This window comes from Aythya ferina (genome assembly GCF_964211825.1).
Source record: "Aythya ferina genome assembly, chromosome: 16".
NCBI classification, from domain to species: Eukaryota; Metazoa; Chordata; class Aves; order Anseriformes; family Anatidae; genus Aythya; species Aythya ferina.
In genome coordinates this window covers 4,243,723-4,260,623 of record NC_140315.1, presented here as the reverse complement: position 1 = coordinate 4,260,623, position 16,901 = coordinate 4,243,723, and the positions used below count along the sequence as shown (strand labels likewise).

The window sequence follows — 16,901 nt, the reverse complement described above, 5'->3', positions numbered from 1 at the left end:
AATTATAATAATAATAAAAAAGGCATAGAAGTGTCTCCGAATAGCTGATAGGTTTGTTTTTCCTTGTTTATGGGTAAATGACAGAGGTACATCTGTTCCTCATCTGTATAGTCAAGTATCTCCAGTTTTTAAGATATTTCTTGACATTCTTTCAGGTTTTAAAGCCAGGTGTAAGATCAGATAGAATTACAGATATCCCCAACTTTCAAAACAATGTTCCTGCCTGAAAACTCTTTTACTTGTATTCGCGGCTTTAATGAGGCACGGTATAAACATCATACTAACTGAAGCAGTGAAAAGGAAAAAAAGCCAACCCAACAATCCACAAGATCCACATGTTTACAGTAAAACCAAAATAATTGGGCTGTGTTTATTTAACTTAAATGCTCAGGGATATGTCATCTTATAAAAATGACATTACTGGGCTAAACCAATAAGTAGCGTGTAAGTCAAATGCCAGAACAGGAAATACTTAGCCTGACTCAAGATTTTATTATTTTTACAAGTTGCATATACTGCTGTCAATAAAGAGGGCAAATAACTGTAGATAAAGCTCTTTGTGTGCCATTAATTGTGAGAGTAAGTATGTGCCTTTAGATCACAAACAGCCTGATTTGCATGTGCAATCAGGCAGCTAGGTATCCTGTAGCTAGCCGTTCTACATCTTAATTGTATCTGCAGTATTGTGTCTGCAGAGTTGGAAGCTTTCTTTTAAAGATCACACCCCTAAAAGTGAAGAACGCATAAGCTGTCTCACTGGGGATTTTTGTTTGCTTTGCTTTTTTTCCTCTAAATTCAATCACTCATTCAAGTAAATATATATACCCTTTGAAAGAATGGCCTGAGGAATCTGACACTGGCCATCAGTTAGTGGATTTTGCTTAGTAATTGCTTCATCTATTCAATACTATTGAAAATACCCTTGAGCAGAATATAGCTGCAGGGGAACAACACTCTGAAGCAGCAACCTAATTAATGAATCTTATTGCCACTTAGACAAGCATTATGCAGTTGGCCTTGCTTGTCAGTATAGATCTGTTCTTGCGACATTATATATTTGTCCAGAAAACTGTTCTGATTATTAGAAAAATGAATAAAGAGGATTTGCGAGGCTGTTGTTAGGGTCCACAAATGAAGCAGATTGTATTTTCAGCATGCAGTTGCGTTCCTAGCATTACAGGTGTCACCAACATCTTACAGCTGCGTGGAACAACAAATGAATTCTCTTAGCGTTTATCTCAGGAGCCGTGACCAAGATTATTCACTGCATTTAGATGAAGTGAAAACAAAGTCATCACAGCCAGAGTCTGAAAGCAGATAAATTGTTTTCATATATTAGAAATGAGAGCAAAACAGAAGTAAAAAACATATGTGTTGTTTTTTTTTTGTTTGTTTGTTGTTTTTTTTTTTTTTTTTGTTTAAGGTTTAAAATATGCAAGCCTTTGGGTGCCTACAGTGAGCACCTGGATTTTGTAGACAGGTTGGTGGATAAAGAATTTGTCTCCAGTTGGATATATTGGACAATAATGTCTGCTGGTGATGAGCCTTTTCTGAATATCTTTTGAAGGAAGTTACTTTAATAATAGTCATCCTAATAGTCAACAAACAATTAGTCTCTAAGAAAATAAATTATGTTTATTCTTGAAATCATTCTACTAGCAAAAACTGTAACTTTGAGTCAGAGCTTGTATTTTTAACTGTGTTGAAGTCACAGATGAATTTAGTGACCAGTCAGTAAAAAGGTGTATACACTTTTAAGAACTGTAATTTGAATCAATGGCTATAACAATCCCCTCTTTATTGAGAGGTTCTCTTCCAGAGTACAGTTCTGCAAGTCCCCACTGCCATGTCCTATGGCTTCCATGCATATGAGACCCCACATTAGGGGGTCTAGTATTGCTTATAAATCCTTTAAATTTATGCAGCATTTTAAAATGTAAATTGAGCCTCTGTGGAGGTTCACTGAAACCTGTGATTTCTACTTATGCTTATGAGAGCTCTTTGAAAAAAATCACTTCCATTAGTAAATTCCTCTGATGGAACGTGGACGGACCTTTACTGTGAGACAGTCACTGGGCCATTTTTCTGTTCTCTGAAGTGACCCTAGTACATGGAGAATTTTGATCCTGAGGCATCATTACTGCTTTTACTGCTTTGTGTGTTGGTGGTTAGCATGGCAGCTTCTCTGCTTCAGCCTGTTTTGGCTTCTGGGCTTTTGGAGCTCCTCAGTGAACAGCCTGGGTTGGTGTGGATCTGCCCCACTTCTGCCTTCCCTTCATAGACGAGGTGAGCATTCCTTGGCTACCTCTTACTGTCTGGTCTTTGCTTCTTTTACTTTTTTTTTTTACTTTTTTTTTTTTTTTTTTTCTGGGTGAGACGGCACATAACACGCCTAAACATGAAATTTTGTGAAGAATTTTTAACACTTGCAAGTGGCATTTGAGTGGGTAATTCCAGCAACTTTGATAGTCAGTGAAACAGTCTTTGCCTAACGGTTTGAGTAATAAAAGTAGTATGGGTTAATATTTGTGGCTCTATATCATAAAAAATAACTTACCTAGCTGTTTTGAATCATTTTTCCCCAGCGGACATGGCCACAACATCTTTCAGTGCTGGTCAGTCATTTTCAAGTCAGTGAGCATCTGGGTTGGTTATTAGCCAGCAGAGAGATCAATTAGGGCTACTGGGGGTATGTTAGAAGGAAAGGATTGAAAAACATGAATTTTATTGATCAATTGTCCTGTACAATCAACATCGCTACAAGCAGGTCTTAAAGCTATGTGAGAACTAGATGGAAGTTCTTTTCTGCTCTTGCGTGTCTCTTGAATCGAGAGTGAAATACTCCAGTCAACGGAGACTGCAAATTACTGAGGTTCAGAAATACAAACTTTGATAAAGCAGTAAGCTAATTAATAAAGCATAAACAGTATTGTTAGCTTTAATATGCTGTGCATTGCTGAAGATCCTTTATTTTATGGAGTATATTTGTCTTAAAGTGATTATGTTGCTAATTATAAGGCTCACTAGTCTGTTTAACAGGAGTCCAAATAATTATAATTTGTTTGCAGCTCCCACCCTATGTATTTTCATGCACTAAGACAAATATTTTGCTGAATGATTGATCTTCTGCATGCCTTTTTGTGTGTTTATGAAAATTCAATGTTTCAGTTTTGTACTAAGAAAAATATTTCCAATTTTGTTGCTAGTGTTCTGACAGCATGTTAGTAAATTGAAGAAACTTGAGGATAAGGCCACAGGAGGGATGATTGACTCTCAGAACTGTAACTGAATGTGTTCCTAGTAAAGTTCATAACAAAATTCCTTTTCCTGCCAACTACTTTTGTATAATGCATTTTGCATTAAAAAAATGGATGGAAGTTCCTTCATGCTCTTAGTTATTGGTTGTCTTGAAGCAAGAATAAACCTTCCAGCCAGTTCCAGCCTTGAAAGCAATTTGGGAGAGAAGTTCCACAACTCTCATGGGAGTAACATGAAGGACAAAATTCTTAACAGGCTTTTCTATGAATACTCAAGTTAGGGCCTCTTGAAATCAGCAGCAAGCATCTATAAACCTGCATGAACTTGAACACCCAGAGAATGGGTCATTTAATCTTAGGAAAAAATTGTCAAGTTTTTATAAAAAGATCAGAAAATTGAAGCTAAACCACCAAAGTCACTGCTAGAACTGGAGCTGTACTTCAGAAAATGGCTTAAGTGAGAAGTCAGCGTTATGAAATTAACTCTTTGTTTTGTGGCCAAAAAAGGTATGTAGAGTTGTTTCTCTGAATATAGTTGTAAGTTTGCTGAAGTTTAGGTAGCAAAATGGTTGCTTGAAAAAATACCTAGCAAAAAATTCACTACCTCAGACTTAGATAATAGTTTCTGAAAATAGCTGGGCTGCCAGAATGTCAGTATTTGGAATGAGAAGATTGCTAAGGGGAAATGGCAAGTAATAAGGGGCCTAAAGAGACATGAAAAGCTAGCAGCTTCATTTTACTTTGAGGGGAGAGAAAATTGCTTAGCACTACTTATAGCATCTTTCATTCAAAGATCTCAAAGCTTGCTGAACCAAACATAATTCTTTGAAGAGAGGTATAGACTAATGATCACTTTACTCATCACTGAAATGCAGCCGTCTGTACTGGAGCATACTGACTATTTGGCAGCAGCCATCAATGCTACCTCGAAGTTCAGTACAGAAGGTAAAGAGCAAAAATGCAGCTGAGAAGAGGCTAGAACAGCAGAATGCACTGAAATGACATCAGTTATGTCTGTACATCACAAAGCTTAATTTAAAGGAAAGAAAAAGGCTAAAAGTGAAAATACGTCTTCTCTTCTGATACTAGCATTTGTTATTCTGCCAAACTTGTCCTTTATTAGGAAAAAAATGGGGCAGACAAGGTTCTTGATATTAAAATACCCTAGTGGAACTGTTAGGATTCCATTCTGCTCTAAAACTGGAGTGCCAGTTGGCTGTATTAGCCCTTAATACTTTTCTTCTTCAGTGTACATGTAACTGCATTAATTGGTCATTTACCAACAAACTTGAAAGATGAATACAATTTAGCTAGGAAAATAACTAGATTTTTAATATATATAATGGAGAAAAATTGAGTTAAGTTGTTCTTTCTTTTTGGATGATTGTATCTTTTTTCCTCTCTCCCCCCACCTGTTTCTTAGAAGGACAGGAACTCTGGTTTAACTTACAATACTGTGAATCAGAAAAGTGCAGCCTTAACTGTGATGTATAAATATAACCGCTTTTACTCTGCAAGTAATAGCTGCACCTGTAGCTCTATTAAGAGCTGTTAAAGTGCATGAACAAGTCCTGAGAGGCTCCAGCATTGATGGTCTGGGTGCTGCAGGAAGAACCTGTGTGTGCCCTTTGCAGCACCAGGCTTCAGAGGAGGCGGGGGGTGAGAAGACAGAGTGGGAACAACTGATTAACTGCAGCATTAATCGGAATACTTTCTCTGAGTCCTGGAAAATCTTTGCAAGCAAAGTATTATTTGATCACTGCTGATTATATATTGTCAGGCGTTTAAGTACATAACTGTGTTTATGCCGAGCTCTCTGAACCAGAAGGAGAAGGAAACTTCCTAATGACCTCCTAGAGAGTCAAGCCCCAAGCATTAGGTCTAGCGCTGTGTTTTTCATCTGATGCCAGACGGTTCTAAAGAGGTCTTAATGCAGCTCCAACAGTTTATGCTATTTAATAAATCTAATCTGTAAAACAGGTCACGTAAAAAAAATAAAAACTTTTCTTCTAATTACAGTAAGATTTTATTGAATGCACATTATACATATAGATCATAATACTTATTAAAAAAGACTATTAAGATTTTACAGTTCAAGATTTTACAGGCAGTGGGAACAGTGGAAGCCTAATGCTTTCTGAGAATCATATCTGCATTAGCAAGATAAAGGACAATTTAGGAAGATTACAAAAGCAATGATTTAGAGTACAACATAAAAATCTGCTGAGAACTAATTCGCAATGCCAGCTGCTGCTAAGCTTCTTAATCTTTATCTAGTTCAATTAAAATCTGAATGTTTGGGATTTCATTAACAACTGGGGACTTGGAAATTACATGCACTTTTACACTGTATTCAACTGCTTATGCACATTATTGGAAGTTGCCTGGAATGTCTTCAGGTAGACTGAGATATAATTAAAACTTAAGTACTTAAAGGATAATGCAGAGGTAAAAGAGGATTATTTTAATTTTTCTGTCAGATCCAATTGACAAAAAAAAATCTTGCACAAGTCAAAATGAGTTACAGACCAGTAAGAATTTTAATGCAAGTGATATTTGTAGCTGATTGTGCAATCAGATGTGCAGATCAAATAGCTTCACTGGAGGGCGGAGTGAACTGGATATTGTAATTGTGGTCTGTACTGATTGTGTTTTGTGTAGGGAAGAAAATACTTCACATCTATCGTTCACTTCTGTACTGATGTAACCACGCTGCTATCAATTAATTATGCATTTCAAAGAATCTGCAAGTAGGCCTTTCTAAAATTAAACTAAGCAAAGTGATGAACAAGCTTTTAATCACTTAATACTGTGTATAAAAAATAGTTTCTTTCCATTAATTCTTCAAGAATAATTCTTCTAAAAGATTTTTTTTTTTTTTGTCAGAAGTAGAAAGAGACTTCATTTTTTTCCCTCCTTATTGTTTTTCTTCTTTCTATTTTCTGTGAGCATGTTTGCCATCTCTGGAATGCCTGCTGGTTTAAATAAGTGGAATTAAATACATGTTGGAGTTTAGTAAATCGTAAATATTTGGAAGCAGTCCTTAAAAAGATGAAGATTTAGTTATTTGATGGTATTCTTTGATACAAGAACACTGACTGATCTTTCTTCTCCATGTAATGGGGCAGGATTCATGCTGGCAGTATTTCCAAGGAGAGCAGGATGCTGGCAGGGTGATGCCTGCTGACGGGAGTGAAGCTGGGCAGGGTTTCCCCGGGTCAGGGACAGCACCGTGGGATGTGCTGTCTAAGCTCCGGGTCAAATTCTTAGCTGGTCTAAATTTTTCTAAGTTTCATACTGGATTGGATTTCTTTCTCTTTAATTATTTAGATCTAATGATCTTGGGTGCCACTATAGGATGTGGAGATGAGAATATTTCAGAACAAATGAGGGTATTTAAGGTGGTGTAGGTACTTCAGGATAATTGGTACAAGATGTAGAGACAGCCTGAACGTGTTTAAATGGTGTATTTTGATCAAGTTAACTTTTAAAATGCTAAAATGATAAAAAAAGAAATTATTCAGTAGTGAAATTACTTAACACGTTTGGGGAAATTTTGTTGACTTTTGTCTTTAGAAGTCAAAGACTATTCTTAGCAGAAGAAAACAAGTGAGGTTTTGCCTACCTGGCTCCTTGATCTATTTTTTTTCTCCTTAAGTTGTACTTACAAAGCAAGACCAGTGTGTAGGATTGCTAACATATATAATTTCCAAAAGCTATATGCCATTTTTTTCCCCTCCATGCTTTTTAATGGAAGCAAGTGTGGCAGGGATCCTCCATAAAAGTGAAGAGTACAAGAAAGGGAAGTATAAGAATTTTCACTTGAGTATGCTTTGGCCAAAGAGAATAGCAAATGTGTTCTGCTGCCCTGTTTAACATTTGTGCCTGGATGGTTTTTTATATGCTAGGTAAAAAGAGTGAAGCTACCCTCTGAAAGAAGGTTATATTTTATGCAAGCAGTTAGCATGACGTTATGTGTATTCACCATAGTGATGGAAAACTTTCTTTATGGCTGTCTGTACTGCTGGAGGAATCATGGTGTGCTTCCAGTGTACAGCTCCTGCATGGCAAACCACAGCGATCCCAAGCTCTGCCAGTTACGCTGTTTCCCATCCGCATTTGCACAGGGTGGCATAGGTTAGCAGTATGATGAGCACACCTTGAGCAGATCTTTCACCTCTGTTCAGAGGGGTCCAGAGAGCCTTATTGGCCCCTCTTGGCCTTCTGCCAAAAACCACTGCAGTCTTGAGCATCCCTGCAAGGTGAGTGCTACATGGGCATAGCTGGAAATGGGTCTTCGAGCTGGCAGAGAAGCAGGGCTGAGTCATTTTTGTCTGGAGTTGATCCTGTGACTTGAATGAATTCATCATCCAGCTACAGCGTTCCTCGTATATGGAGCCCAGTGAGGTATGTAGTACTTCGGCTTTATAGTTCTTAATTTGTTCTGCTATGTGCTGGGATATGTGCCCTCAAAAGAGCAGAAAATCTGTTCTCTCCTCTGACTACTGAATGCATTTAGTATATAGGGGCGTTTCTTTAATTGTAGAGTTTATTTTCTGATTTCAAATGGATCAGCCATTAAGTAGCTGACATAGTACAACAATCTGGACATAAGATCCCTCAGCTTCGGTGTTTTCAAAATTTAAGGGTTTTTATCAAAGATTAAAAATAGTAATAAAAAGGGCAAAAAAAAAAATCCTTCCCTTTTTCTTTTGTATAATGAGAAAACTGAAATAAATAAAATGAAGAATATTGATATATCAGAAATGCGAACAGTAAATGTGTCGCTAGGGAGACGAGTGGGAGTTGAGAGCAAAGATAACTACAGATCTGTACATTTGGCTTCAGATATGAAAATCAGTGCCACAGATTGATCCTACAGGAGTAATAAATACATATTATCTGTAATTATTCTCAAACTTCATAAACCTTATTTTAATAACATCCTTTGCATCACTTTTTTCTGAGATCTTTCCTTTTTATGACACTGTCAAGCTTTTTAATTTTAATTTCAAGAAAATTGCTCCAGCTGTTATGGATTTCGTTTCAGCTTCCATTTGAGCATTTCTGTCATTCTCTCAGAACCTGATAAACTGTCCCACTTCTTTCCTCTTGAGGCTAAGAGTTTCCTTTGGAGAGTTCTGGCAGCAGCTTGGAAGGTTTCGGTTTCTGAGTTATACCTAAATGGTGGCTTTGTTGTTTGTTCATTTCTTTGTTTTAAGGGGACTGAAGGCTGTGAATTTGCAACTTCTTTTACAAATACTATTTTGGATGTAATTCCACCTTCCAGTATTATCCTGCAGTGGAAACTCCACAAGATTTTGAAGCTTGCACAGCTTTTGCTGCAATCACTGAAATCACGTAAAGAGTTTTATCTGTGGAACTCCAGTCGTCTGCAATACGACAAGCAAGGAATCATCAATACTACCCTGAAGGTGAAGGATCAGCCCTTTGTTAGGAGTCACTTGGTTTTGAAGGGCTGGAGGCAGACCTCTGCTCATGCATACCAGCACCTACTGGTTGCTGAGGGCTGCATCTCATTTGTGCCGATGGTTCTACCAGCAGTAATGTGGTAGCAGCAATTGCAGTTAACAAAGAAGTCTGTTCTTGTTGTTTTTGTTTTTCTGCTTTGTTTGTTTTGTTTTTGTCTGTGGCGGTGGTATTTTTGTTTTATTTTGTTTTGTTTTGTTTTAAGAGGATTACAAGTTTACCTGTGGAATGCTATGTCTGAAAAAATGTGCTTGTTCAAGTAGAAAAGTAGGAAAAAAAACGGTGCTCAAGCAAGTTGAGTAAGTACTTCTGAGTAGATGTGGGAGGCGACTTGGAATAAATCTCATGCAAAGTGTTGATGTCTAAATTTGGTAATATAAACAACATTTATTTTTTTAATTTACATTTTAGAAATATTTTTATGTCAAAATTTTATGTCAAATAGGAAATACTCTTGTTGAATGTGTTACAAAATGTTCTTTTATCAACGGACTGAGTAGCATGGTATATGTGCTACCAGCACTCCTGTGGCTGCATGTTGAGCTGGGATCGGCATCGATATTGGAAGTGTTATTGGGTTTCCTCTACTGTTAGAAGTGTGATCACATTTCACGGTGTCCTGAGGTCTGAAGTAATCATGAACTGACAGTAAGCAAAATTTCAAGTGCTGCTTTTTTGAAGATCGGAAATTAAATATAGAGCAGTGTACTCCTCTGCATATCTGTTGATGTGTTGACCACGTTTTGAGATGGAGATGCTGTTAGATCTTAAACCAGTAAATTTCAGTACTAAGTTTTCTTTGCTTTCCTAGCAGCAATGAAACAGTGAAACTTAACTCATTTACATTAGTGTGATTCTCCATCTCTTCTTCCCTAAGATGGGGTACCCAGGTGTAGGCCTTGTCTGCTCAAACAAAAAATTCTTTTACCCCTTAACTGCTACATTTTTGTCCTCTTTCCCAAGGGCTTTGCGGCACTTCTCTCATTGTGTAGCCAGAAGCATTTGAACAACCCGTAGACACCCTCCAGTACAAGATACAAGTAGATGCACATTCACATTCCTGTTGCACAAATTCGTGTGATGGGAGCTGCTGCAGCTTGGGTTTGACCTGGCTGTGCTTATGGCCATGTTGGAGACTTGCAGGAGGATCAAAACTGTGAATTTTAATGAAAAACTGAAATACTCCACTTGTCCAGAAAAAAAGATGCAATTTTCAGGTTAATGTCTGTCTCCATCCTGTTTTCCAACTTGTTAATAAACAAATAAAATAAAAATACATTTTTGGAATGAAAAATAAAAATAAACTTATAAAACTCTTCTGGTTTTTGTTTTTGTAAAAATGAAACTTGAGTAAATGTGAACAACATGCAAACAATTTCTGTCCTTGAATAGAGTATTTTTTTAATGTAATTCAGTTTCAATTTCAAATTTTATATTTTATATTTGTTAATAACATTTTTTTACTATATCTAAAGATTGCCATCTACTGGCATGTAATAGCTTTGGGGTCTGTTATTGTTCATAAATCTGAAAATTCAATAAAGTTATTTTCTCAGCTGATTCTGTGATTGCATTTTATTTCATAGGATAGGGGCAATAGTTGGGGAAACATCAACAGCATTTACTTTATCATGCCAACTACAGTGCAATATATGGTTAATTAAAAGGCCATTATAGCAAAGCACTGATTTTTCCCACGTGAATGAGCTTTCTCTTCCCCCAAATTAAGCCATGTTTCATATTCCTCTAAAAACAGAACACGTTATTTAAGTAAAAAATGTACTGTTTCTTTAAACGTTTGAAGCAATGCTGTCCTCCTAGTATATAGTGGTTTGGTGGCTCCATAAACAAGACGGGGGTAGAGCTATGCAAATTCCAAAATTGTGGGAGACTCCTCCCCCTCCTCAAGTGAATTTTTAGTTTACCCTAAAATTCCTTAGATGTCTAGACCCTAATTCATCACAGCTTCCCCTCTAGTCAGCAGAGCATGGGGACCTCTGGAGGAACGTATTAGCTGAGAAGAAGGGGCAAATTTGACCCCAGACAAGCTTTGAGCAGGTAAATAGGAGTACTGAATCACTGTTGCAAGGTTCTGTGTTGATATGCACCTGAGACTACTGCAGTCTTAAAAATTAGTGGCAGCTGTTGGTAGCTACTCCTACACTGATTTCAGGTTGGCAGAATGTACTCCAGGTGTGCAAAAGGGATTGGTCCCATGTACAGGGACCTGTTTTTCCTCAAGAAGGTCAGGGAGGGGTGGGATCTGGTGTTTGCTGGGATAAGCTGAGGATGTGGTCTGTATGTCTTGTAGGAGCTGCGATTCCAAAGCAGGTGAGTACACCCATAAGATAAGCAGAATTCTGGTTTTACCTAGTTCCTTTATATTTCTTAATGGCAAATTGCTCAGCATACTGGTTCTTCTGCGTCTTATTTTTAGATCTGTTTTTGTGAGGAAGCACTTAGGTGCCTGCATGTGGCTTTGCTTTCCCTTTCAAGGACACAGAGCCTAGAAACTTAGCTTTGCCTGTTCCTAGTCACCTGCGTGGGACATTAAAGCTGCGTAGTCTAAAATTTTTGAAGTAATTTGTAAAGGCCCATGCTTTTTTTTTTGGTGAAAACAGTGTACTTTTATCTGTGTGGAGAATGTTATGATTGCTTCTTCAAGAGAAAACAAACCACTTATACCAAGCAGATGATATTGTAAATGTGAACATACTGCTACCTTTTCCACTGTTATGAAGCGTGTAAAATACTACTTCACCAGAGAAAGTGGTCTCTACTTCAGGGGTAAAGCCTAGCTTCCACGTGATGTAAGAGCTGTTGCTATTCAAGCTTTATTGAACTGTAAAGGAAGTAGTCATGTAAAACTTGTGTAACTTATTGAAGCATTAACTAAAGCTGCCCTAGGGCTGCCTTCACACATGTGCTACTATTGTTGATTTCCTATCTGTTATTCTTATGTTGTGTAGGGATTTGCTACATTTGTATACTTGCAGCTGTCTTGTCTGAGGTCTTCACCCCTCTCGGTTTCTGCTTTTTCTGGTCAGCAGAGTGAAGAATGTAAAATAATTTAAAGACGACAACAACAAAAAAAAAATGAGTGTTTAAATAGAAATTGTCCTGAAGTTATTCTGTATGAGCCTCATAAAATATACTTAGTCTAGATAGTCAACTGTTGACATCTTACTTGAATTTCTGCTAGATAAACTACTTCCAACTGTATGTCCGTGTATGTATTTACTGGTAATTATAAATCATATTCTTGGCTGTTTAAGGCAGATAGGCTTTCCACCATTTGCTCACATAAGCCTGTTCTGTACTTTGATATATTAGGTATTAGGCATATTTTGGACGTAGAAGAGTAGGGAGATGTACTGAGAGGTCATATGGCATGAACCTATAACCTGAAGCAAAGTCGATAAAGATAATTGAATGCAAAGAATAAGAACACAAAATTCTCCCATCTTGTGTAGGTGGAGATAATTTTTGATGTGCACCAGCTTGTGGAAACACAATATTCATGTAGTGGTGCTCCTGAACTGTAGTCCTTTGTGCTCAAGGGATGTGGCAGAGTGAGTTAAGCCATCAAACCCGAGAGCTGTTGTACTGTCTGCCTTGTGAGGGGTGAGAACTCTGAGGCAAACATTCTCTTTGGTGAGATAAATGTTGGCCTTCTCAACTCTTCAAGGCAGAGGAAGCCTTTGAGAGGTAAGTGCTGACTCTTCCCTTCTATAGGTGTCTTTCATAAGTGAACGTGTTTGCAATAGAAAATAGCCCATTAATGTGGTGATTGATTGACATGAAAATGCAGTTATAGGTTTGGTAAGACAAATGCATATTCACAGAAGCTCTGATGAAATACTGTGTAGGCCATACTCTCTTATTACAGATGGTTTCCTGATTTTTAGTGTTTTTTTCTTATTATAAGCAGTCAATTGACTTCCAGTTATAATATGAAATGCAGTAAATCTTGCTGTTGTGGTGGCAGTTAATCGCAGATCAACAGGCATAAATCGTGTGAGGCAAGTCCTTGCTATTAAGAGGTGAGCCATTCATTAACTTAAGAAATTGCATTATTCTGGGCTCCTCTGTGGCATACTTAAGTCTCATTTCTCTTAAGATATTCCGGGTGCTTGCACTGGCCTGTAATACCTTTCAGTATCATTTGACTTGCTGTGGAGTGAAAATTACCTTGATTACACAGAATGGCAGAAACAGTTTGAAGTTTCTCAGTGATTTGCCCAAAAATTTTTCTTAAAAACCATATCCCAAATTGTTCAGGCATACACCTGTTTTGAGTGGGGGTCAGTAAGTGTGTTATGCTGACAGGAATGAAGGAAATGAATCCTACCTCACTTAGTCTTTCTTCTTGTTTTGGTGAGAGCAGTAATGGCTGTCCTTCTGCCCTCCATGCTGTTAGATGTTCCCTCATGTCTCTCATGTTCTTTGCCATCTTGTTGATCTTTGCATGTTCAGAGTTGTTCACTACTACCAAAGAAATCTGCTTGCTCTGGTGCGTTTAAAAAAATAAATAAATAAAAAAAGTTTGACCAGAGAAGAGAACAGGGATGGCAAGTGAATATGTGCCTCCTGGAGGTTGGAGTCCATGGTGCCTTGGAAGCAACTTCAGGTGCAGCCTCCTTCTAAATCTCTCTGAGAGACTTCTCATGTGCCAGACTTCCCAAGCTACAAAACTAGAGAGAGATACCTGAGCTGTCTTTTGAGATATTATGAATGTAAGTATATTTAAAGCTTGTGAGATGAGAATCATAAATCGAGAGTTTTTTTCACAGTGATAGTATCTTACTCTTGAAGTGGCCTGAGCTCGGCCTTAGCAAAAATTTCATGTGGATTGCTTCAGGTTTCTGAATCAGTGTTGCTTTTGTGATTCTTGTAATATTTGGGATGATTTTGGAGGAAATCTGATAAGTTGTACTAGTGTCTGCTGGGTAGATTTACCACAGAGGCTATCAATGAGGTACGCAGGATGCTTTTAGCACGGTCGATGCAGCAGGAAGCAGGGACTGTTCCTGCGGCTGCAGTATGCTTGTGGTGTTCGGGGCTGTTAGACTGGCTGCTCAGCAGACCATGGGAGAGGTCAGAAATAGAAATAGTCCACCTAGAAACAAGAGATGTCAGAGCCTTTACAACAGGCCGGGTACACATCTGAAGTCTGTATCCAGACTGGATCGCTCATTTGAGTAAAATTGTATTTACAGAATACATCCCAAGCTATTTGGCAGCACCTGAGTGTTCTAGCCTAAGAACATATATATAGATGGTGTTCTTAACTGTATAGAAAGAAATCCTTGGAATTTATTACTGCTTCTGTTTTGGTTCCCGAAAAATCTGTTTAAAGGAAGTATGGAAGGAATCTTATTTATTGAGGGGGCAGGTAAGCTTAATTATGGGAGATGATAATTAACAAATTTTAAGGCTCAACATGATTGTCATGTGCTACAAGGAGAGGTAGTTTATTCTCCTAAATCAAGTCTCTGGGAACAAAACAAATTTTGGACTGTTACGTAAATGAGCAGAAAAAAAAAAGATAAATTCAGCTTCTCAGCTGTTATTTATTTATTTTTGTTCATTCTCATTGAAAAATTCTGCATCTTTGGAAAAAAATGTCACTGCTTGCTGAAGTTAGAGTGAACTGTCTGGCTGTGATGATTTACTAGGTGAAGCCATGTCAATGATTCCAATATTTGATATTAAATGAACTTGTCAACAAGTAAAATTAAAGATGAGACTGTAACTTATATATTTTCCCTGGTTTGTTCACCAGTATGAAAAGGGTTCAGTAGAATGCCCATCCCAGTCAATGGGAGTCTTTCTGCCAATTTTGATGGGCTTTGGAACAGGCTTGTAACTATTTACAGTTTTTTGGTTTTGCTTATTTACAATACAGGGTGCTTATAGTTAATTGTATGGTTTTTAAGTCCTTTGGATAGCTGACTGCGGATAATGCCTTTAAACATAGCCTTTAATAACAAACAAAGTGTGGGAAGGGAGGGAGCTGCTTGGTCTGAAATGCCCTGCCTCTATTGGCAGTACTTGCAAGAGCAGAAGCACTTCTCTCAAAAATATAAATTTTCTTGCTGCACTTTGTCTGCCTCAACAGCTTCTTATCTGTGAACCCATGAAAAATGAGTCTGTGTCATGGATCATCTACCATTTGCATTTTGATTTGCATTCTGGAATATGGCTTAGATCTGATATAATGGGTTCCTCCTTTATTGTGGTGTCTGTCCCTGGCTACACGCTATTACCTCAGGCTTTTTGTGTGAGTCTTACGCTTGCCCTGAGCACCCCCTTTTCGTAGGTCTATAAATTACATGTATGACCTCAGGAAGTTCTTTATCATCTCTGTCACACATGGAGGAATTGCACAAAGAACTTCCTTATCTCATTATGGCATTTTCTGGATAAATTTGTATGGGGTAAATACAAAGCTGGTGGTGGTGCTGCTGCTGTCAGTAAACTAGTCTGGTAATGCTCATGTACGGGTTCAACTCTGTCCCATGTTTTCATGTGTGAAGGCATGTTTCCTGTTTGATGAAAGCATTCAGGAGGCAGTTATTGTACATATTTGCCTATTTTTAATAGGTTTAAAAAATATAAAATAGTTAAAAAGAAAAATAGGAACTATAGCATGCCTTCATTAAAATATCCAGCCTTGTTCCTCTTCCTGATAAAATGGTAAAGTTGATTAATTACAGTATTTATTTTATCAAATGATAGACTTCCCATCCCTAAATTCAGCACAATAATACTTAGAACATAATGTGTACCTGCAAGAGGGCATCCTAGGATCTAGTTACCTAAATTTATATTTAGGCAATTTATTGTTCATTATATGTAAGCTTGACCTCATTAGCAGTGGTCTTTCTATTTTTGTTGTCGTCCCCAGGATGTAATGGGGAGGATAACATCTCAATCTGTGCAATCAGACAAAGATTGTGTTGCAAAATTAGGGGAAATTGTGTCCTGAATAAGAACAGCAAATTAAATTACTGACAATGGAGTGAGTACAAAACGTTTCTGCATGCAGTGTTCTGGACAATGCACTGCTTCAAAAACCATGCAACTTCATCTGCACAACATTACACAGGGAAGAGTTACTGGATGGTAATCCGCTAAACTGAGGATGTGTGTTACTGAAAGGCTAGTGAAATGCTAATGCATTTTTTTGAGTGAAGCCAATGAAATAGCGAAACATCTAAAGAGCAAATATCAAACCCTGATATTTAGGTAGAAATAGTATTGAGAATGGGAACACTGTTCACCTGTATTTCCAGGAAAGCATTTTGTGTACAGAGAGCTTTATTTAAGGTGGTTACCTTACCACAAGAGCATACCTAAATAACGGTGCTGTGGTCCTTCCTCTGTAGGAAAAGGGCATAGGTGTGTAAAGGCAGGAGTCACTGAAGAAACATTGTACATATAAAACCATTCTGTAATAATTCTACTTAGGAACTATCAGGTTGAGACTCATACAGCACCGTATTTCAGAGCCTGTGCATCCTGACAGTACCTGAAGGGGGGAAAAAAAAAAGAACCAGAAGTTGATTACAAGCTCTAGTTCTTCCAGGACTTGCAGAACAGCTGCCTGTTGCCACATCTCTTGCTGTCTGGGAGATGTATCCCAATGTGCTGGAGGTAACGACCTTCTGGATGCTTTCTAATAAAACAGTGAAGAGCCGACTTTATCATCCTTAAAGCAAATTACTTCTGAAAAATGTTTTACAAATACCAAGGGTGCTCTTTAGTTAGGAATGTCTCCTATTAAATAGGTTTGAATGTTTTTCTGCCCTCAGGTGGAAAAGTTCTCCCAGTTTAGCAAGCTGTGTAGGAACAGATCATACAGGGAAGGCAGGAGCAAAGCCAGATCTATATTTCTGTCCAGATCTATCAAGAAGAGCAGGGCTATCAGATTGGTTTAAGTTGTCTCAGAGAAGACAGGTTTAGTAAATCCAGGTTCTTGTCTTCATCAACTAATGATATTGCCTTCATTCTTTCATCTAAAATGATCTTGGGTGAAGTTCAGTCTAGTAGTGTCTAAGTGTTTGTGTCTGCATGTTGGCAGGATGACAGCAATAATGCTGTCAGACCAGGACTGGCTTTACAGAAGGGAAATTGAGAGATTTCCTGATC

The 16,901-nt window shown here is 37.8% G+C and overlaps 1 protein-coding gene across 7 annotated transcripts in view; it reads left to right on the top strand.

The window, feature by feature from the left end:
• Positions 1-16,901, top strand: part of CDH4 (cadherin 4) — a 663,903-nt gene that overhangs the window by 233,673 nt on the left and 413,329 nt on the right. The window contains exon 1 of one of the 7 annotated variants that reach the window (XM_084537936.1): positions 10,683-10,805. The exons of 5 other annotated variants lie outside the window; for them this stretch is intronic. Coding sequence is in view for 1 of the 2 variants with exons in the window: in XM_084537930.1 (XP_084394056.1) it covers positions 11,048-11,078 (31 nt within the window). In the remaining variant the exon portion in view is untranslated. Of the gene's footprint in view, positions 1-10,682; positions 10,806-10,984; positions 11,079-16,901 lie in introns of those variants that run through there. One more of the 7 variants, XM_084537930.1, reaches the window with a different exon arrangement.